The 22602-nt window shown below is 36.7% G+C and overlaps 1 protein-coding gene across 3 annotated transcripts in view; it reads left to right on the top strand.

The window, feature by feature from the left end:
• ELP2 (elongator acetyltransferase complex subunit 2) overlaps positions 1–22602 on the top strand; it is a 42080-nt gene that overhangs the window by 3192 nt on the left and 16286 nt on the right. For all 3 annotated transcript variants that reach the window (XM_075494179.1, XM_075494178.1, XM_075494177.1), the window contains 10 exons: positions 929–1079; positions 2364–2441; positions 6830–6894; positions 12170–12236; positions 13177–13311; positions 14258–14353; positions 16139–16239; positions 18257–18388; positions 18874–19023; positions 22300–22488. In XM_075494179.1, coding sequence (XP_075350294.1) covers positions 929–1079; positions 2364–2441; positions 6830–6894; positions 12170–12236; positions 13177–13311; positions 14258–14353; positions 16139–16239; positions 18257–18388; positions 18874–19023; positions 22300–22488 — 1164 coding nt within the window. The remainder of the gene's footprint in view (positions 1–928; positions 1080–2363; positions 2442–6829; positions 6895–12169; positions 12237–13176; positions 13312–14257; positions 14354–16138; positions 16240–18256; positions 18389–18873; positions 19024–22299; positions 22489–22602) is intronic.

Raw genomic sequence — 22602 nt, 5'->3', positions numbered from 1 at the left:
TAGGGTAGTTGTTATCAGGCGTATTTGATGGGGGACTGTTCTCAGAAACAAATAATTTCTCATCCTGACCTATTGTAACTATTTACATACTTATTTAAAATACTTTACAGATTTCTTTATTAACCTCTTCTGCTGACGAGGTGCACAGCCTTATGGCAGTCTTTGAAAAAGAATGTGGCTAAATGAGCACATTTTAATAACAGTTCTAGACTAATGTAAATTCTGAAAAAAACAGGCAGAGTTCTATATCGGACCAATTCAAAATTCTTACTGGGGCCTACCACGCTGTGTTTTGGAAAGAGATGTCAAGTGCCTTTATGACAAAATTTGGATAAATGCAGGATGACTTCTGGTCACAGAATCAAAAGCTTCTCATTTTGCTCTTTGTGTTTATGAGGAACAGATTGCAAAGTGGATCACCTGTATTCATTCATTAAGAAAGTAGGTACTTAAGTCTAAATTTAGAGTTTTTGTTTTTCATGTTGGTATTATGAAGGAGTAAAAAGCTGTTTTGATTTGCGAGAACACACTAAACATTGCCACTACTTATTCCATTGTGTTCTCTGCTCTGTCTCCTTCGGTAAGGTTCTGCAAACTTTTATGAGATGCTCCTTAGGGTGAGGGGCAAGAGAAGGAGGAAAAGGAAAGAGACTGCTCTTCCTAACTTCTATACTATTTCCAGCTTTCCTCAAGGAATGGTGAGGTTTGTATAGTGTACACAGGAACATTTAGTTAAGTCATTACTGCTGTATCCCTTCTCTGTGTTTTCCTGGAATATACTATAGCTTAAGTATAGCTTGGCAGATGCTCTGCCATCGCAGGTGTACAACTCGTTTTTAGGTTTTGGTTTTTTTTTAAATGGCTTTACAAATTCTCTCAGATAAGTTACTGGAACTTAAAACTTTGTAAAACTTTCTGATGTGTTCAGCTTGTGAAAAGCGTTCCTCTCAAAGGCCATGCTGAAGCTGTTTGTGCTGTGGATGCTGTCTACCAGTCAGATGAACCTGATTTACATCTGCTAATAGCTTCTGCAGCTTCTGACTCTACTGTGAGAATCTGGTCTCGGCATGGTTCAGAAGGTAACTTTTTTTTAATATTAGGGACAACATACTGGCTTAATAAAAATGATGAATGCTTATCCATTGAAGTACTTGGCTAAATACTAACATCTCTTAATGCAACTACATTGATTTCTCTTCAAACTTTGGTACATCAAACCACTGTATTGCTCTTTGAAAGCTGAGGGTTATACTTGTTTAACAGCTTTGGGTCAGATTTGTTCTGCAGAATGATTTATCTTTGTTTTTCTTCAGTGATGTGTTGGCTGAATTTACTTGTTTCTTTTTAATATGTATTCAGAATCTGATAACCTGAGCCATCGTTTTGCCCTGTAATGTGGGGGCAGACTAGCTGTATGTGTGCGTGAAGTAAAATTACTTAGTAAAATGATTAATGCTGGCATTAGAAAGGTGAGGTTAAACTAGTCACTTGTTTGTTGCTATTGACTTGAGTCCAATGAAGTTTGGGATAATAGGATCTTAACCTTCTGGTGAACTAGGCCCTTGCATGGACACATGGGAGAACAGCTCTTTGAAATACATAAGAAATAAATAGGGTGGATAATCTAGATTTAAAATGTTATTTGCTAGTTAAGTTGTACTGACTGCATCTCTCAGGCTACTTTCTTCCTTTATTTGGTGTACTTGAGGATTTCCCATTGCCCTGCCTACATGAGAGAAGGAGGTGGGAGTTGCGAATCTCCAGTCCCATGTTCTGGATGGCATTTCTCTCAAGCTCCCAAAGAACACCGTGAAGTCCTGTCCTTTCCTTTTTGTCTTGCTGTTGTGAGTTCCAGTGTTGGAAGGACCATTTTTTTAAAATTCTGCTTCTGTAGAGAGGTTTTTCTGCTATCCTGTTGGTTATTCTGATCTTGATGGCTTACTAGTTTAACCACTTCTAGGATCTCAGAGGTGTTTGCAGGAAGGTTGGGTTTTGCTCATCTCCCTATCTACTGTTGTAGCAAATGGATTCAGGTTTAGCTTTCTGTGTAGTGAATGCTGTTGCCACAGGATATAATTTGCAATATTTATCGCTTCTGATATGTTACCACAGTGAAGGCATACAACTTTAATACTCAGTGGAGAACAGTGACTTATCTTCTAACTCGGCTAACTCTGGATGAATTTCTGTGGGCCCACAGAAGATAACATTATTATTATTTAGGCTCTTGAAAAATGTAGAGTTTTTTCAGCTCCTTAAACTAAAATGTGTTGGAAATTCTAAGTACGTAATGACAAGATGAAACGACAGTGTAACTGTAATACTTAACAATGAATCAGATCAGTGCTGTTCTTGTTTTCCAGCTAAATGCATTGAAATTCTGCAGTTTGGAAATGGATTTGTTATGGATGTCTGCTTATCCTTCTTGCCTGGCAGCAATGGTAAGTACAGCTGCACATCTTGAATATCAATGCAGGAAACGTAAAATCTAAGAAATCCCCTAAATGTGCAACAGGATTTTCATTTGACCGACTCTAGACCCTTGTGTCATATTTCTTCTTTTCTACGGAATCAGCCTAAGCTGCTGCTTGTATTTAAAGATTTTCACTGAACTCTTCTTAGCAATTAGAAGAATACTGGCTGATTACAGTGTCTTCAAAATGATGCTCAAATGGAGTTTTTTAGTTGAACTCTGAGATGGAGAGCTTAAAAAGGGGGTAACAGGGCTGTAAGTGAATGGGATAGGATGATGCTGTTAGTTTCACCTACTCCTTGTGGTGCTGCTGCTTATGTTTGTTCTTGTTGTTTGCATTGAAGGGAAAGATCCAGAAAAAGAATCTGCAGGCCCGCATCAAAAATTGTGGATTAATGAGCAGTGTTTATCACCTGTTCAGTCTTAAATGTGAAAAAATTTAGATGCTGAACAAGTTTAACATGACTGTTCAGTACGGTTTATATAGTTTTCTATTAACATAAATGTTCAGATTTTGTAGCCTGCTGTAGACATATTCTTCTGTTGCAAATCTGTAGAAGGTATTTTTTTAAAACTAAATGTATCCTCTCGTGCAATACAAGCCAGATACATGTGTTGAGTTAGGTTTGTGTTTAAGAATCATCAGAGCCTTTTACCTGGATGGAGAAGTGCCAGGCTCCCAAGAGAAAAAGTACTAAAGTTTCTTACTCTATCTGGAGTTTTCAACTATTTGCTGCATGTGTTCCACGGTGATGTGTTGTTTGATTGTATGCCTCCAGAGCAGTTATACAGAAGTGTGTTTTATTCTTTGGCTTGTGATAATTCTGGGAGATATGAAAGCTCTGTCAGGATGCATCATCCCATTTGGAAATGCTAATGCCCATTTCCAGAGTGTGTCTGATATCAAAAGCAATGTCTGGACCACTGAAGAACTTCAAACCTCTCTCTCTCTCTCTCTCTCTCTTTCCTGTAAATAGACTAACAGGTGGTTGTTGAGATGAAGTTAAAAGGCTTGAGGGTAAATTTAAAATCATTACTTCCAGTGTGAATTTTCATTAGAAGTGAAGTGTCTGTGGTGCCAGTAATGCACCACAGACACTTTAATGAGTAATGCACTCATTTGTACTTTAATGAGTATAAAAGTCATATTGCAAAGCAATAGATTAGTTCTTCATTTATGATACTGTACAGGTAAGAAATTCTCACTGTAACACTTGAGTAGTGCATCTGTTGAACGTTGAAATCATGTTGTATATAAGAGAAGTGACCATTAATTTTGGAAAAACCTTAAATGAAGATTATCATATTAATTCTTAAAACTAAATGCTTCTGAAACCAAAATTGCATGGACTGCTTGAAACTTCTTTAAATGGTGGAAGAGCAAGCATTTTGTTTTGCTATGAAAATCTCGCAGAGTTCCCAAAACCCAGTGTTGCTTAAAGTTGCATTCAGAGCAGGTCAGTCCTTCATTATGGCCTCTTTCCATCCCAATTCAAATTAGTTATCCCAAACAACACAGTGCTCATAACCTGACATAGTACTTCACTCGTCTGAAGAACTGAGATTGTTTTCAAATGAGAAATTATTTGCATAGGTTTTGTATGGAAATTAAAAAAAAAAATCCTATACATTCATGTTTTGAATGTCAGTTCCAATATGATTGATCTGTGCTGCTAAAATTATCAAGAAAGAGTTCAGACTTTGAACCATAAATGTATGGTTAGAAATGTTTCCCATAGAAATCTATGAAGGGGCTTTTAATAGAGCGTAGCCATGTTCTGTGTTTTCTCCTTAAACCTGACATAGTAGTCCATACAAGTGAACTGTTTTTGTTCAGAGGAGTATGTTAATTCTGAAATCTAAATAAAGCAGCTTAAAATACATTATTAAAAATCTCACTGCTGATCATTTTGTCAGAAATATTAATCTGTAATGGCAATTTGGAATTTTAATGAGCTTCAGGGAAAAATGATCTATGATAACTTTAGGAGTTGCTCTGAAATCTTTATGAAGGCTATGTCGGCAGCTGTATTAAGATTTAAAGAAGCTTTTCTCTTGAGGACAATCTGCAGTTCTTAAGACAGGAATAAAATACAGAATTACTTTTCTGAAAGTCGTAAACTACTCTCCTGAACTAGCAGCATTTACAGTAACCTCTGATTTCACCGAGCAAAAAAATTTAAAGCTCGCATTGAGAATTGATTCATACATAATGGATGCTTTAACTTTCAAAAGACATTGAAGTTCATGATGCCTAGTATTTTAACTGATTGACCTTGAAAATAAATGATTTAAAAAAAAAAAAAAGTTAAGAATCATTTTTGTGAAGAAGTCAAATGGGGAAAGACAATAGACTGCTCATAAAAAAACCTGAACAGTCATTTGCAGCTGCATTATAGTTTAAGCACTTCACTGGCAGCTTCTTAGTTAAGGAGTTTCTTTACAGTTGTTTTTTGAGTCTTGAAGAAAAGCTTCCTCCTGTTTTGTTTGATTGGGGTTTTTTTGCCTTGCAATGTCTGATTCTAAAATACTGGGAACAGGATTTACTATTTTACAGATCTTGATCAGCGTTTTTGTCATATACTGCGATTCTTCCTACCACCTGGGTAATTGCGGTGCCGTAGCTTGGTCTCTGACAAATAAGAATTGTCTCTTCAGAACTGAATTGCGAGAGGTGAAGAAGAGCGAGTGAACTTGAAAGAGCTTTGCCGATCATATTGTCCCCATTGCAATTGGACCACAGTTTCCAACTAACTCTTTTTTTTTTTTTTTTTTTTTAATTTCCTTTGCAGGACTTTATCTCCATCAGATCCAAATTCTATTACTCTAGAACATTTATGTAAAAAACTATATAATAATCTGGTTTTGCCAGTTATATATTTCTTGATAGAATTTTTTGTGTGAAAGCATTTGCATTTGTCTGATACAGCAACTAGATCATAATTCTCTTCTTGTTTTTATTAGTCAAACTTTTATTCCATGTAAGTATGTAATTACTGTAATGGCCCATAAAATGTATTTCTCGGGAAAGGATGATACAGACTCTAAGAACATGCATTGTGTCGTATTTTGGGGGAAAAAACCTTACTCTTGCCCAGTTTCTGTGGACATGAAGACCAGGTCTTCTTTCAAAACAGCTCATTACCAAAGCAGTCTTTTTTGGCCTCGTGTAAGGCAAGGAGGAGATGGAGGTGAAATGTGACTTAGGTTGACGAGAAGAAGCAAGTGATGGAGGTGTAAGAAGGTGAAATGTGAGTTAGAAGTATGAGAGGAGCAGCAGATAACTAGGCAGAGATTTGGTACAGACACAAGGAGGAAATTAGCGTAGAGCATAAACTTATTATGAATATTCAAGTTGCTTTTTGGTTTACCCATAATAAAGGTTAAAATACCTGTTTAAAGGGATGACATTTGGGTTTTTTAAATGAAGTAGTTGATTTTAGTGAAATTTAGTATTTTGTTGTCTACCCAGACTTGACAAATGTGAATGCCTAACCCCAGTAACTTATTTCTTCATAATTTTCTAATTAATTCCTTTTCTTTTACGATTTCAGTCCCTAGCAGTACTACTTCATCCTAATGAGCCGAAAATAGTGGAGTAAGGATTAACTACTTTTCCCCATCGTCTTCTGTGGGAGAGATGAACTAATACACTGCCTAACTTCTCTTGTTTTCCACTTAGACATAAATTTGTCTGGTTTGATTCAATAGACTTACGTTTTTTGTGCACCTTCTAGATAGCTTGGAGAAGTAAACTGCTACTCAAGACTTGAGTAGGTGTATAATAACGTTAATTGCTTTCATATCCTTGTGTACAGTGAGTGGTGGTCTGTTTTCCTTTTTTTGTCCGTGTCCCGTCCCCCCCCCGTCCCCCCCCCCCCCCCCCCCGCCGCTAACTCCATCTGCATATTTATTTGGGTTGATTTAGGAACTTGAACTGTATTAGTTCTGAGTAATTTTGTTTTGCTGCTTGCTCCTTTTGTGTTTAGAGCAAATGCCTGTTGATGTCAATAAAATAAACATAATTAATTAAAAATCTCTAATACTTGAACTTCCTACAGATACGTGAGCTTGAAGGAGACTACTCTTTAGCATCTTAAGTATTTGTAGATATTATTTACATGCCAAAATAACTTCTGAGTTTTGTGTTCTTGAGATACTAGTTTATTTCAAATAGTATTAGGTGTCTAATTTAGAAAACATTAAAAAAGTGGTATCGTGCTTGCCTGTCTGTTTCTATTAACATATTTATTGATACTCTATTGATTTTTATATTATTTATATGATTTTTCATATCCTGTAATATTAGATTTTGTAACTTGAGTAATGAAGACTTTTTTTTTTTTTCCTTTCCAGTGCCAATATTGGCTTGCGGTGGTGATGACTGCAAAATAAGTTTGTTTATACAGCAGAATGGTCAGGTAATTAGTTTTTGTCTCTTGCTCAGAACATTACTCGGTTCTTCTGCTTCTTTTCTTTTCATATGTACTGCTGATTTTTTTCTGAGGTTGTTCCATAACTACTATCTGTCTCTAGATAGCCATCACATACAACTACCTCTTTTCAAATAGTTCATCCATTTTTCTAGGTAATGATGAGATGCACATACAGAATGTTGAAGTTGGATTCAGTGCATAAAAGTGTTAGTTTTTCTTATTTTTTCCCTGTGTGAAGATAGCCTGTGTTTCTATTCCCACTGATACAAAATAGCTACGACCGTCCTTCTTTATTGAGTATCCATGCGTTGAATGGTTCATATGGAAATGATGTTACGTTCAGTCTATAAATTCTTATAATAAAACTGATATGATTTCTCTCTGGAATTGTATGTTTGTTGCTAAGCATGCCCTTTGTGCTGAATGCTTGGGAATGTTGAAAGAAGTATTTGAAGGAGTATCTGATCTTCTAAAAGCATGCACATTTTTCACGTATTATTTGGAAGCTGGCAATCCTTAGTTTTTCATAGAGATAAATGTTCCTTTGGAGCACTAGAAAGAGATTCTGTCCTCTCTTGCATCTGTTCAGAAGTTTTGTTAGACTCTAAAGCATGTGTTGAATGACTTTTCCAAAACAGAAGTCAATGTCACTTCTTTCTCTCTATCACTCCCTTAAAAAAACCCCTCAAACCACAAACAGTGCCCCCAATGCACCGATGAACCTAACATTCAGAACCCCCCATTGAAACTGACATGTGTAGGAACCACTTTTCTGGATTTGTTCAGACACAGTCCCCTTAGAGATTAAAGAATAGATACTCCTTTTTGCTTTTTGAGAGAGATAAAAGCTACTTTATAGATAATTTTGCCTGTTCACACTGCCATATACAATAATAAGATTTTTTTTTTTGTCGTCAATAAAAAGAAATACTTAATCCTTTAAAATACTTCATCCTTTATCTGCTATGTTCAGTGATTTCTTGACCACTGAGTGGGAAAGAAGGGTCACTTTCTTAGCTTTTTCTTTTTTTTTCTCCTCTCTATGTAGCTCATGAGTTAAATCAGTTTAATGACATTCTCTGGGAATTAGCAATGGCAGAATGCCACTCGTGATTCAGTGTGCTAAAGAAAGACACTTATCTCAGGGGCTGTGCAGTTGATTTTCCTCATTCAAAATCTGGAACTTGTTTTCTTGTATGGTTCAGATTAACAAATAGTATGCGGTTTGACTGCCAAAAATGTTCAGAGATCCATAACTTATTTTGCCAGTTATTGACCAAACTTTTGAGTATAACAACATTCTTAGCCATTCTTAAATGCAGTCAGTCTGCGGAGTATAAAGGAAGGTAGCTGGAATAAACAAGCTCCATCTCCAGCTTCATAAGCAAGTTTATGGTGCTTTTTTTGGAGGTAGAAAACTTTATTCATACAAGGGGTGAGGAATTTTCTTTTATTTTACATGTGTTATTTTTCACCCCTTCAATTTTAGGAAGTATTTTCACCAGCTGTCCTGGCAGAGTTGGCCTTCAGAGTCTCTCTTTTTTAAATGAGGTGGGACTTCTGGTTGGTGTATACCTTAACTTTCCAGAACATCTCTTTTAACTAAGTAGACTGTACAAACCCCAAAGAGAAAAGCCCAAATTTGATTCCATGTGTAGTAAAAGTGCCTGGGTAGTGCATTACAGCTATTAACAGAATGAAAACATCCTTGCGAGCCTTCTCACATAAATTCCTTCCTACCTGCTAAAGGGAGGTTCTCCTCTTTAGTCAGGTTTTCTCAGATCTGCTGACACCTTTTTTTATGGCTTCTGTAGTACTTTTAAAGGTATTTGAAGGAAGTGTTACTGTTGTCCTGCCATTTTTTACTAGAACTGACCGTAGAAGAGTGATTAGAATCTAAACTTCTGTGTCCTTCCCTCACTGGTAAGGGCCTGTAGCTCTGTCCTGTTAATTGTGACTCTTGGAAACCTCTTCCTTTAGTTAACACCCTAAAAAAGATTGTATGAACCCAAAGGTAGAATGTAAGTTCATAATGGGTTGTTCTAATGAAACTTGGAGGGCACTGTTATACTCTGAGGGAGGATGAGGCATCTGCAGTTAGCTGATTCAGGCTACCTTTTGGTAAACTCATTAATTTTACAGTTGAAATATATTTATTCATAAAAACTGCTTGTTTTTTTAAATTGAGTGGGCAGGCTTCAAATCATTTAAGACTCTCTACCCAGAGGTCCCTTACTGTGTTAAGCAGTAGACATAAAATGAACTCTTTGCTTTTCTGAGTTCTTGAAAGAGGGTATTGATTTATAAAAGTATCCAGGGAAAAATCTTTCAGAAACCATTATATGTCTTCCTGCTTGAGATATTACAGGCCTATGGAGGGGAAGTAAGTAAACCAGAGGAACAAAATAGAGTTTTGAAACAAAACATTTCTATGTTGAGCTTGGTTTCTGTGAGAAGATTTTGCGGTGCATGTTTGACTATATTTCCCACCCAATAATTTGGCCTAATTGAAAAGTGGAATGAGAGACTCAGAGATAATTCAGGCTCTTTCTAATTTGATGAGATTAACAGCTGGATAGAGGAGGGATATCGCATCTAGTGTCCAGTGGAGAAAAACTGAGAAGACTTGGACCTCTGTTGCCAAATTTGCCAAACAATAGTACCAGCCTGGTCCTGAAGGACATGTACCCAAGGAGTGGGCAGGGTTAGTTGTTCAGAGTGTGGTGGGCATGTCCACAGACAACGTGACTTCATTAGTTCTGCTACCTACAGAACAGCTTTATCCTGTGCCTGAAAGAAAAGAAACCAGATTGCTGCTACGCAAAAATGTTCAAAGATTAGTTAAGAGGCATGGGAAAGCCTGTGAGTCGGACCATGAGGTTTTGTTAGATTTAACTGTTGGTACTGTAACTTCTTATGTATCCAGTGAGGACCAAGGGGAAAACTGAAATAGAGAAGGAGAAGTATGAGACTATAGAAACAAAATCTGTAAAATTGAGAAGAATGATAGATCAAAACACTTGTAAATGTAACCTAAGCAATAATAAAAACTTTGATCATTTAAAAATAATGACCATTGTGGCAGTTTTAGAACATAATACATCTGAACGAACTGAATGTGTGATACCAAGAGACACAGACTTCAAAGAAAATGGCAAAAACAATACAAAACCCCCAAGCTGAAAGCATAACAGCAATACTACTCCTTGCTCAGTTTCAGGTTTCAGTGGACAATTTTTATTTTTATGGGAAACAATATCTTGAAAATTTTGAGTGAATGCTTGTTCTATAGCACAAAAGAACTGCATGCTTGACTCAAGGCTAAGTAGTGCCTAAAAGACTATTTGGGAATGACTTAGAAACCTGGGGTGGTATTAATTACCTCAAAGTAATTAGTTTTACTCTTTAAAGAGAAAACAAATGTTTGCTTTTCTTAATAGTTCTCTTTGATGTGAGATGATAAGGGTAATATAAAAAAAACCAACCCACAATGCCTTGAAATTAAAAATAGGAAAATGATTAGATGTGTGTTTAGATTAATATTGAAGTCAAGTTTCAGGTGATATGCATGCTGTCTAACATAAAAGGAACCATAAAAGACAAGAATGTTAGCAACAGTTCAACCTGAACCAATCTTTCAGTTGGGAATAAATTTTCCAAGTAATCTTGGTGAATGTAAAATACAGAGCATTTTGTCAAAGATCATATGAATGAATGAATAAATAGGTGTTTTATCTATTACCTGAAAATGAATTGCTAAAAGGATTTTTTTTTTTTTTTTTTTTTTTAATGTATTGCCAGAAACATGTAGTCTTCAGAAAAACCTTTAGTTCGCTGTTTGATCTTGCTTCCTGGGCTGTTCCTGCCTTTATTTACGTATAACCAGTTAGATGTTTATGTTAAACACCCATCTTGAATGCTACATCCAGAAGTGCTAGTGAGTGCGGAAGTGACTAGCCAAATCAGGCTTAGGTGGCTGTGAGAACACATTCTTAAGACCAAAACTTTCTGATTTGGAAGTTTCTGTTAAGCTATTCTAGTCATGTATCTCATATGCAAATTGTTCTGTAATATTAAGGCTGCAAACGTAGTACAAGCAGAAGCTGAGTAATGTTTGATTGGAAGGTGATTTTGGAGAGTATCAGGAATGTTGGACCAGAGAGACGCACTGATTTCTGAGTATGGTTGTGTGGTTTTTTTTTTTTTTTTAATATACTCATTTTTTCATACAAATCTTTCCTTTGGGTGAGTTACTGTTGCTCACCATCTCCTCTGAAGCCGAAGACAGACATTTAGAGAAAGAGCAGCACCACAATGAGAAAGGCTTCCCCCCCCCTTTGCCCCCACCTCTCCCCCTTTCTCTCCTCCCCTCCTTCTAGGGAAAGAGACCTCAGTTGCAGACTTGTGCAGTTTCAGACATTTCAAGTCAACTTGGGATCAAAAAATGTCATAGAAGTAGGGCTTTTTCTGGGCAAAGAAAAATAGAAATGGTTTCAATGCTAAGTAAGCAGTAAACACTTGTACCTTAATTGAATCAAAATAAAATGGTAATATTATATGTGTTATGAATGAATATATGCTACTTATGAAAGTTCTTAAAAGGGAATCCGGACTGTGTTTGTACTCCTGTGTTCTTGAGCCTGTGTTCATGCAGAGTTTTCCATCAGCAGATACAGTTCTTGAAGTATACCTTCCTTAGAAACTTAGTCAATAAACTTAAGAAACATAGGGAATATTTCTAGCCCCATACGTAATTCTTATTTATAGTATTATATTACAAACTAATTATTGAAATAACTTTAAAACATCTACTCTTCTCTTTATACTTGATTTTACCTGTATTCATTTTCCACACCATCTGCAATTGCATCCACTTCACATGTGTAATAGAAGTTATTTACCATGTCATACCTGCATTATGTTATTCTTTGTGTACCACTATAAGCCTGATAAACTTAAAAATATTTTCATCTCTATCATAGAGAGACTGTAGCCTCTTTAAGGTGAGCACCTTAAATTCTCATTCTTTCCTGCTCATATGTGGGAAGTGCCATAATGTGACATGTTTACCCAATGGTGGCAAAACCAAAAAGGTCTGTTTAGAATCTATCAGTAAATTGCAATCCTTAGTAGCAGCTTATTTTTCCAGTTTCAAATAATAGAAGCTGTAAATATAAGAGACTTGAAAATCCAAAGCTAATTGCTGATATGTGCATGGTAATTAAGTGCATTTCTGTAATGTACAGAAATTTTTATTCAGTTTCAGAAAACGTTGATACTCCCTGGCCATGAAGATTGGATAAGAGGCGTTGAATGGGCAGTCTGTGGTCAGTATGAAAGATGACTAAAGTGGAATACTGGTTTAATGACAGTACTGCTGCTTTACCCCTCCAACAGATGGCTTTGATGCACTGTAGCGCCTAAGTTCTTGTGGTTGTGATTTTTTTTTTTTCTTTCTTTTCCCCCCCAAGATGTTGGTACAAATACTAAAAATCAAGGTAAAACTCTGTGTCCTGTTGAAACATAAGAATTATTGAACCTATACTGCAGTTATATTTTAGTTATAAAAATTATGGCTACAGTAGGACTGATACAGAACACTCACATCCCTCATTTTTTCTTGATTGCTTCAAGTATGTTTACCTGACTGGTACCTAAATGCAAACAAATAGGAGTTTTAGCAACTTGCCCTTTTCAATATGCAGATGTTTGTATCTGAGTGAGGAAGAGTTGGCTGCTTTTTCAAAGGGAGGAAAGTAGGGGGAAATAGTACGTCGTGTCCCCCCCCTTTTTTTTTTTTAAGAATAGGAGATTAAGAGGAGAACCTATTCAGACATTAACTAATCAAATGGTTCTTGCAATGGCAAAAATAAAATAGAAGGAATTGGAGGATGCTACAATCCTGAAGAAAGAAAAGGAGGAAAGGAGTTCTTGAAGAGTATTGAGGCTGTCAGAATTTCGAGAGTGAAGGCCATAAGTAGCAGGGAAGTATATGTACAATATGTACAGTATTTACCATGTCTTCTATGTCTTATAAGCAGAGAAATGTCCATAGTCAGTGTGTTAGAAACTAGTAGTGAGTTTGAAATGGGAGAGTGAGTTGATGTTGAAATAAACCAGCAGTTTATGATACTGTGTACAACAGGAAAAATTAGAACAATGCTGTAGTGCATGTTTGGAAAGATGGTAGGTTGGTCATGGCAGTGGTTGCGATGAAAAAGCAATGAAAACATGGCTGTAATTTTTTTTTTTTTTAACCCCGAATAGGTGAAGACCTTTTCTTAGCAAGCTGTGCTCAGGATTGTTTGATAAGAATTTGGAAAGTGTGTACAAAATCAAAGCAACTTCCAGAAACTGAAGATGATTCTATAAGACTGAAAGAGAATGTTTTTACTGTCAAAGGTAGGTAACAGCTGTAAAATTCTCTTATAAAACTTTTCACTTGTGTATCTGTGGTTTCAGTGGAGCTAACAAGGTGGTTACCATCTAATTTGGTTTGTTTCTTGTATTAAAAGAATCTGAGACCAGTTTGACTGCATTATTTTTTTTTCAGCTGTTAGAAAAAGCAGAGTTATTGTTTTAAAGCTGTGACTATGTAAAATTAATGATGTGTTACAAAAAATGGTAAAGCAGTGAGAGAGCTTAATATCAACAAGCATTGTTACACATATTCCAAATGCAGTACATAGGAGATATATTTGTCTGTGGGAGGTAAGCTGTTGTGCAGTTCTCCTCCAGTTTAATAGCATACCTTTAATTTTCTTTCGAATTCAATGCATTAAGAAGTGCTACTATTACTTAAACCTTAGAAAAGTACTGGAGAGAACAGATAAGTATGTGCAGGCTTACTTTATGGTTATTTAATATACTGTTTGAGCACTGTAACATCAGGGGCTCGCAATGCTGACATTGTGGGGTAAATTATTAGGCAACTTAGATAATAAGTTTGTATGATGTTCTATGTAAAAAGTGCTCATGCGACTTCAAACAATGAATCAGGATTTGCAGCATCTTAATGCTTGTATTTACAGTCACTTGGAAATGTAAACATGCTTAAGAGTATGGGTAGAGCCAATGTCAGAATGTTTATTTCAAAATTGCTTGAGAGTTCTCCAGGAATTCTGTGATACCACTCTGAGGCAATAGGCTGACCTCTTAGCATCCATCTGGTACTCAGGGCTGTGGCAAAGTAGGTTGTCAAGGAGATGTTCAATGTCAATAGGCTATTGAGATATTGGTAGATGATGAAAGCAGTTGATTTTTTTTTTTTTTTCACTCAAGATATCAGAAATGACCTGGTCTTTCTTGGCTTTTAGAAAGAAATGTGCTTTTCTCTGATTTGTGGTAGATACTGATACAACATATGCAATTACTTTGGAGTCGGTGTTGGCTGGTCATGAAAACTGGGTGTATGCAGTTCACTGGCAACCTTCATTTTCCAAAGGTAAAAAGATACCAAATGCTTAGCAGTTATGTTAAGTATTGTATACATAGAGTACAGTCACGTCTCTGTATTGTATTTGCATGTTCACTTGTCACTGTGGAATATGAAAATGTTTAAATTCTGCAAATAATGTTTTATAAGTAAATGGATGTTGCCTTTTACTTGTGTTTTCTTTACTGAATGAAGTAAAATAACTGAGCTGTACTGGCTTTATTGTAATTGACTTGTTGTTTACGGAGTACAAATTAGTTTAATCAGTATGAATTAATAGCTCTAGTAGTTTACCTTGATACATGTATTTGAAATGTCTGTTCTTCAGAAGGTAAGCAGTAACTCAATAGCACTCCTTTCTTTTTCTTGGAGTAGAAAGGAACAAATAGCAACATTCAGAAGATTAATCTGCAGTCTTCTGTGCATTAATATAACATGCCAGGGATTCTTTGAGTATCAGTTTTCTCTAACATGTAGCTTTAAGGCATTAATGCAGACTCTCATTGAAAAAATTATTTACAGTTTAATTTTGCATTTTGCCATAGTCTTCGTCTGTCTTTTAAAAATCCTTAAATTCTGACAGTCTTGTTTGCAGTACTGATTTACTGGCGTGTGTCTGCCTGGCGTATAAGGGAAGGAGACTGTTGGTTTGACATGCTTGCACAATCAGAATGCCCTTGTGTATTTGTATTGGCAAAGGTGTGTTTTTTTCTGAGATGTTTTAGAGTTACTGATGACAGGTGACTTCACCAGTACAAAGCACAGCTTTGCCAGTGCATATACAACACTTGAACAGTAGAGTGCAATTAGAATGTCAAAATACCTGTAGTGAAAGACACAGGACTTGCTTTAGAAATCTTGCCTTAGTTATCTGTTCTTTAACTTTTTTTGTTTTAGACACCAATAAAAGATTTTGCCTGTTAAAGCAAGGCTTAGGTACAATACAGGCATGTGAGTCTTGCACTGCAATCTGAAAAACTGTCCTGTTAGACCGTGAAGTTTTCCAGGTGTCTTATATCATGCTTCTGCGTATGTGCAGCTGCTTGTGTTCTGTGGCCTGCCCAATCTTGTGTTCCCCAAAATACGTTTTCTTCTTCAATAGAGGCAGACCGATCTGACACATATTCTCAATGCAGAAGGTAGGAGGTGTGGGGCTGACATAAGATACCACCTCATGAGATGCCCATGAGATTCTCAAGAAAGGTTCCTCAGTGGTTCTCCTGCGGGTTTTGCAACTGGGTGATGAACCAATTCCCCCTTCCCCATTCTGGCTGTGTTGGGTGGTTGTCTGGAGTGTATCACTGCATTTTGGGGAGCAGTCCTTACTACTGTATGTATTACAAGGTGCTAGAGTATATTGAAGTCTGTAGTAAATCTAACAATTTGGAAAAAAACCCCTAGTGAATACTGGCATAGAGAATTTTTTTTTTTAAACTGTAAATGTCTCAGTAAAAACTTATTTGAGGAATAGAACTGAGAACTGCTATGCAGTCTCTCTGTGAAGCTTTAGCTTTTCCTCCGAATCACATTTGTTTCAATATCAATTTGGAGTGAATAAACAGTAGAATATGTACGTGTTTTACATTTCCTTTGGGAGATTATGGCTGAAAAATACAAAACCTCCTAATGAACGTCTGGCAAGAACGTAGAGCCTGTTAAGTCTGGCGTTTAAGTACTGCATTGCACATCTCTGATGCTGAACAGTTTCTTAGCGTGTTTGGATTTCAGTACGACCAAGTTCTTTTAGAAAGTATTCTCATAGGTTGTAGGGTAATCGTTTTCCTTGTACTGTAGATGGCAGCATGCAACAACCAATGAGGATATTGTCTGCATCAATGGACAAAACTGTGATCATCTGGGAACCTGATAAGGAATCTGGAGTCTGGCTAGAACAGGCAAGTGTTAATCTTTCTCACAATACATACCGTATTCAGGTTGTGTTTCCAGCATCGTCTGTGTACTGTAGGGAACAAAAACTCTATAAAATGCTGGGAGAGAAAGGCAAAAACATTTTCTTGCAAAAATACTCATTCTGATGCTGTGTTGTGAGTAAAACTATATTTTCAAAAATGATGTGATGCAATATGATTTTTAATGCTTGTTTGCTTTCTTATTACCATATCAGGGAGTTTCAAAGGGGAGTTTGTGCTCAACTGTCATTCTTAGTATAGCAAGCCAGGTGCTGCATAGTAACACATGCTGTGTACTCCTGGTGAGAAGAGGAGGAAACCCTCCTGAATTCTTTGTAGTTAATCCTTGTGGGAATGTGCATCCAAGCAGTTACTACAGAACAGTTGACACGCAATTCACAAGCCTGGTTTTACTCACAATAACTTGTTCATGGGCTGTGTCTTTAGGTTTTTCTTCCATTTGAGCTGGATACTCATGTTTCACTGTAGTATTTTGAATGCTCTTCTAACGCAGATCATCCTAAATAAACAAGTAGTACAACCAGATTTATCTAGTGCTTTGGTAGATGTGTGTGTTTTCAGTTGACCTGCTTTTCCAAATTGCAATAGTTTGGCTGAAATTGTTTGTGTTGGGTTATGCCAACCATTGTTTATGATTGTTCCTGTCACAAAGAAAGTTCTAATCCTCTCTTGGGTGAAAAAGAATTACAGTAGTGTATTTAATTTTTCCCCTGTTCCATTAAAAAGTTCTTGTGCCTTTCTACTTGAAGTAGAAATTAGTTCATAATAGGGTGATCACATAGAGATGCCATTGGTTGTCCCTAGTTGTAATGCTTAGTTGTGGATAAATTAACAAGCTTCTAAAAATGCATTGTGCAGTAAAGCTTGTTGCAAGTTGTTACTCTTTCTTTTTACATTCTGTTTGCATTGAATAGACCTCAGATGTGCAGCTCGCAGTTCAGATCAGGCATTTTAACTGCAACAATTCTTTTTGCATTGAGGGAGGGAAACCTGAGCTGGAAGCCTGCAGGGAGGAAGGGCACAAGGGGAATGTCCCATTTTCTGTCTTTCATTTTGATATGATGAACAAGAAGTCTTGACAAAGTCATTCTCCTGCTCAGAGGTGAGACTAGAATTCTGCCTCTAGCATGTCATATCAAAGCCACTTCCATATGAGTGGTATTTTTTTTGAATGAGTACTAATAGAATGGACATACTAGTCCACACTGCCATTTAGAATGAGGATAGATTAATTTCATTGTGATCTTAAAAGCAGCTGTATAATAATGGGGGAATTGTTAAGAGTTCAGCTTGAAAGGAATTGTGGTCTTATCTCTTGAATAAAACTTGAAAATGTAACTTTAATAACTTTTAATGTAATTAAAGACTTGGAAGAGCACTAGAGCAACTATAAGGCATGTGTGTATGCATGCATACATACATGCAAAGTCACAAGGGAAGCACAAAACAGGCCAAAATATGCCACAGAAGGAATGTGGAACTAATTGCAGGGATTCATGGAGATTCATGGAGAAAAAGGGAAATGGAAATATGGTAGTGAATCTTGGAAATTAACGGGGGGGTGGGGGTGGGGGGGAGGTAATTGGGAACCATTGTTCTTTTGGACCATTTTTCCATTTTGTGCAACAGAGCAATAGCAAGGCAACAGATGACAAGAAACTGTTGCATCCAACAGACTAGACTGAAACATAGAAAGATTGGGTTCTCGTCTCATCTAGCGTAGTGTTTTGTTTCCCCGAGGGATTGAGCAAGATTCTATCCCAAGATGTTTATGAAGGGAGGCTCCATTAAAGTGGCATGCAGCTTTAATTCCCATGATATTTTAGTGCTTAACTTTGCAATTAAAATATTCTTTAAACTTATTTTTGTGTGTAACGTGAACTCTTGCCTATAGCTAAATTTTGATCTCATGAGATTAGGATGAGTTTATATGACTGGAAGGCCATTTTTATCAATATTTCGCTTCTGATCATTAATTCAGGTGCGGGTAGGTGAAGTGGGTGGCAATACCCTTGGATTTTTTGACTGCCAGTTTAGTCCAGATGGTTCAATGATTGTTGCTCATGCTTTTCATGGAGCACTACACCTTTGGAAACAGGCTACATTTAATAAGGTACGTTGGTTTTTTATTAGTAGTAGTACTTAAAAGAATTACACTTATATGTTACTTGAGGTAAACTCTATTGTTAATAGAAAAATGTAACAGTACGATTTAAAATTAATGATTAAAATAGTCCTTCTCTGAATATAATATTCTGTAGGAGTTTCACTCCTGCACAGAAGGGAGGTTGCAATCTCCCAGGCTCTAAAACCTGTTGCTTCCCTGTGGGAACCATGAAGTCAGTGGAACAGACTGAACTCCTTTGTGGTTGTGCTTTGTTCAGAAGTGGCAGCTGAACCAATAACACAAGTTTCTTTTAGATTGGAGCAATAAATCAGCATTTGTGTCTCTTTAGCCACTCTGAGTTCTAATAATGTGCTGTTTTCAAATGTCTTTTCTTTTGCTTTCTTAGCAAGGACGTTGATACTTTTATTTTGGTTAGAATATGCCAATCAGTCAATTGAAAACTCCTTGCTTCTTTGGTGACTTTTTAATAGAAAGAATGGACTCCAGAAGTTGTGATTTCAGGACATTTTAACAGTGTAGAGGATGTAAAGTGGGATCCAGAAGGAGAGTTTATCATCAGTGTTGGTTCTGATCAAACTACTAGACTCTTTGCTCCATGGAAAAGAAAACAAGATACAGAGGTATGATCTTCAAAGATTTTGTGAGCTTGGTAAAGAGGGCTTGTCTGTCCTGAGTTTGGAACAAGTCACCAGAATACAACTCAAATCTTAAACTTCCCCAAGCCATGATCTGTTCAAAACTGCTTGTGTAAATGCTTGGTTTGGTCATCCAGTATGTGCTGTTTTCACTTTAAAAATGCTAATGGAAGAGTTTTGGCAATCGCATAGCATGACTGCTGTTTAATCCTGAGTTCACCTCCAGGTTACTTTCAGTTAGTGTTCTCCAGGGTCTTAAAAAACAGGCTCTGCAGTAATTCAGAAGGAGGAATACATGGCTGATTCTAATAACCATCTATTGCCTTTGTTTAACACTTGGCTAACCACTGCTGCAGGTAATTGTAAAGAAACTCAACTTTGGTTGTGGTTTTTTTACAAAAGCTTAATTGAAGCAAAGTTCTCACTGTATTTTTTACACTATTTTGTTTATGACTCTGACTGTTTTACCAGAATGATTATCTGAACTGCATGAGTGCAGTTGGTACCTGTGCAAGCAACTTTTCAGGAAGAATTATTTCTGAATAACTTTGTGTGTTCCAAATAAGTCTAAATTTTGGTGTGGGAAACCCTGTCTAGGAAAGCAGAAGTTCCTGTTTCTAGTTGCTTATGCATTTTCCTCATCTACAAATACAGCTTTTTCTGGCAGAACAGTACTAATGTTCCGTTCAGGAAACTGGCAGAAACTAGACTGATTGAAGTCATGTAAGGCCCTGTGCAAGCTGCGCTATTAGCTGGGGGAGGCAAAGGGTGGCTATTACAACTGTCTCATCAAAGCTTCTGTAGTGTAGACCAGCACAGGATGTCTGACATTTTTGGGAGAATGAATTTGGCATCAATTCCTTTATTTCCTTCTTCCAGGCCACACAGAAGTGGTGGCAATCCCAGCTCAAGTGCTAAGCTTTGCCTTGTGTTGTGGGAAGGGCATCTCCAGTTTTCTTCCCTGCCTTTTCCCCTAATCTCCAATCTGGAGGGTACAACAGCTCTGTGGAAGAGATAGTATGTTGGATTTGACAAATGGAAGCAAAATCCAGGACTAGCACATGATGTAAGTTGGCAGCATTCAAAAGAGTTGTCAATATCACATTCTCTGTGACCTACTGAAGTACCACTCTTTATTATGTATGCTGCTTGCTAAATTTTTATCCTATTTTCTGAAAGAACTGAGCTTTGTATGATTTACCTGTACAGCTGTTCCTGCTGTCCCTGAAACTTTTGAATTAATTGATTTAGCAGAGTAATTTCGGTCTTCATATCTAAGTTTGGTGTGAGCTGAATATTCAATTGTATTTCCCCTTCCTGTTGTGGCACAGAGCAGCCACCTGGCTAGTTTAACCAGGTGTAAATCCAAGTAGCATCAACACATGTTGCTGCATGGGGTGTGGGAGAAAGCTATAGTATCCTGTCAGTGGGGTGAGGTGGAGGGTTGAGATAGAAATGGGTCATTTGAAAGGGTGCATTCTGGACTTCTGAACCCTGAAAACCAGGTGTTTAGTTCTGCTGCTCGTGAACTTAGATAACATAGGCTTTTAAAATGCCTTACTTTCTTTACCATACTGAGTTTAGCATCTGAAAAATTACAACAGGTGACATCTGATGTTTGTCTTAACAAGACACAATGGATGGTTCAGATATCTGTGAAAAGTTAGTATTACAGCTCAATAGTCACATTTTTCTCTATAAAAAGAGAACTAAGTGTTAAAGGCAAATAACTATCCCTTCTTGAAGTCTCAATTCTGATATTGTACTGGGTTCAAATATCAGAAATGAGGGATAACAATCAGCTTCAATTTCTCATGCAAATTTGCCCCCTGATTCTTCTGGAAAAAGCTTATTGCGGACTTATGCAGCCCTCTCTTTGTCTGTTTTGGGGTTTGTGATTTTTTTTTTTTTTTTTTTCTTTTCATTCCTGTTATGTGCTGTGTTCTAAAGTATGCAAAGATGCACCTAGTAAAGGGTAAGAAGGGCTTATTGCACTGTTTGCTTGGTGGTTTGTTGTGGTTTTGTTGGTTTTTTTTTTTGGGGGGGGGGGAAATTAATGCTTTTTTCTCACTGGAAAATAATCAAGTTCTTGTGAAAACATGAGATTTTGTAGGATCTGTCAAGTATCCCATTCAGGTTCTATCAGAAGCTTTGACATTCGAAACTCAGTTGAATGTTTAGTGTGATATCTGCAGCTTACAGTCAACGTAATGCCTTTCCTTACATTTGTATGATATCTAGTACAATGTAAACTCTGTCTTGGCTGCAGTTTTCCAGGCATTGTAATACTGAAATAGTCTAAATTAGTTCTAATTCTGCTAGCTGTTAACTCAAAAGTGCACACTGTATTTTTCCAACTGAAGTATCATGTAGGAGTAGTAGCAAATGACACTTACTAGAAATCTTGTCATGAAAATTTATTTGCTAGAAAACAAAGGTGGGTTTTTTTGAAGAATCAATTTTTTCATGTGTAGAAAAAGATTTTTAGAAAACTTAAATAATTTAATCTGTTTTTGCTAATATTCTTTGCTTAGTGTGACTATAAAACTAACTTGTCTATCAAATTTCTGGTCAGCTGTTAATTCTGCTTTTCTTGGATTAATACTTGAAGAGTGGATATGAATATTTCAGGAAACTAGGGAAAAATTAATGCTTCAAATGAAAACACTTCTAAAATCATCAGGATTTTCCAGATGTTTTTCCTATAAGAAGCTATTTTGGTTTTGTCAGTTTTTTGCAGAGCTTCTATTAAATGGTTTCATTTAAATTAAGTATTTAAAGAAATGGGGGAAGTAGGAACCTGTAGCCTGCTGACAATAGTGCTGCTGTGCTTTGCGAGAGACAGATGAAGGAAGCAAGGTAATTATCGCTACCTTTCTTGCATCTTTCAGAACTACAGTTTTTGAAAGTAGTAAGTAGCATACAATCCTCCTTTTGCTTAAGCAAGTTATGTCCTATTCCTGACTGTCTAGCATAAAGAAGTCACAGTAAGTGTGGTGTGCCTTTAGTAACAAAGGTAAGCAAATGCCTTAAACATATCTGTGCAGTTTACTAATTACAGGAATTGTTTGATGGAAAAATAGGATTTAACTGATGTATGTGAGCATACATCAGTTTTATGAATGTCAGTAGAAGGTTGCTATTAACCTTGCTTTATGTTGTTAAAGTCAGCAAGTAAAGTATTAGTACTTTTTTGGAACTCAGAATCTTGCTGCTTCTCTGGTTGAGAATTGTGTTTTAACTGTGTGTCTGTTTGTTTAGGTAACCTGGCATGAAATAGCAAGGCCTCAAGTACATGGATACGACATGCGTTGTCTGGCAATGATTGGCCGGTTTCAGTTTGTGTCAGGAGCAGATGAAAAAGTGCTTAGAGTTTTTTGTGCTCCCAAGAATTTTATAGAAAATTTCAGTAACATCACTGGTATTCCAATGGAGAAGCTGTCCTACCACGTAAGTGTGCTAAAGCAATGCTAAATGAAGACAGCCCTCTTTCATGTAAATAAAATTAATGCTTTAGAAAACGTCAAATTGCACTAAACTCCATAAAAATTCTTTCAATAATTC

Source organism: Mycteria americana, chromosome 2, assembly GCF_035582795.1.
Source record: "Mycteria americana isolate JAX WOST 10 ecotype Jacksonville Zoo and Gardens chromosome 2, USCA_MyAme_1.0, whole genome shotgun sequence".
Lineage (NCBI taxonomy): Eukaryota > Metazoa > Chordata > Aves > Ciconiiformes > Ciconiidae > Mycteria > Mycteria americana.
This window is presented reverse-complemented; position numbering and strand designations above follow the sequence as displayed.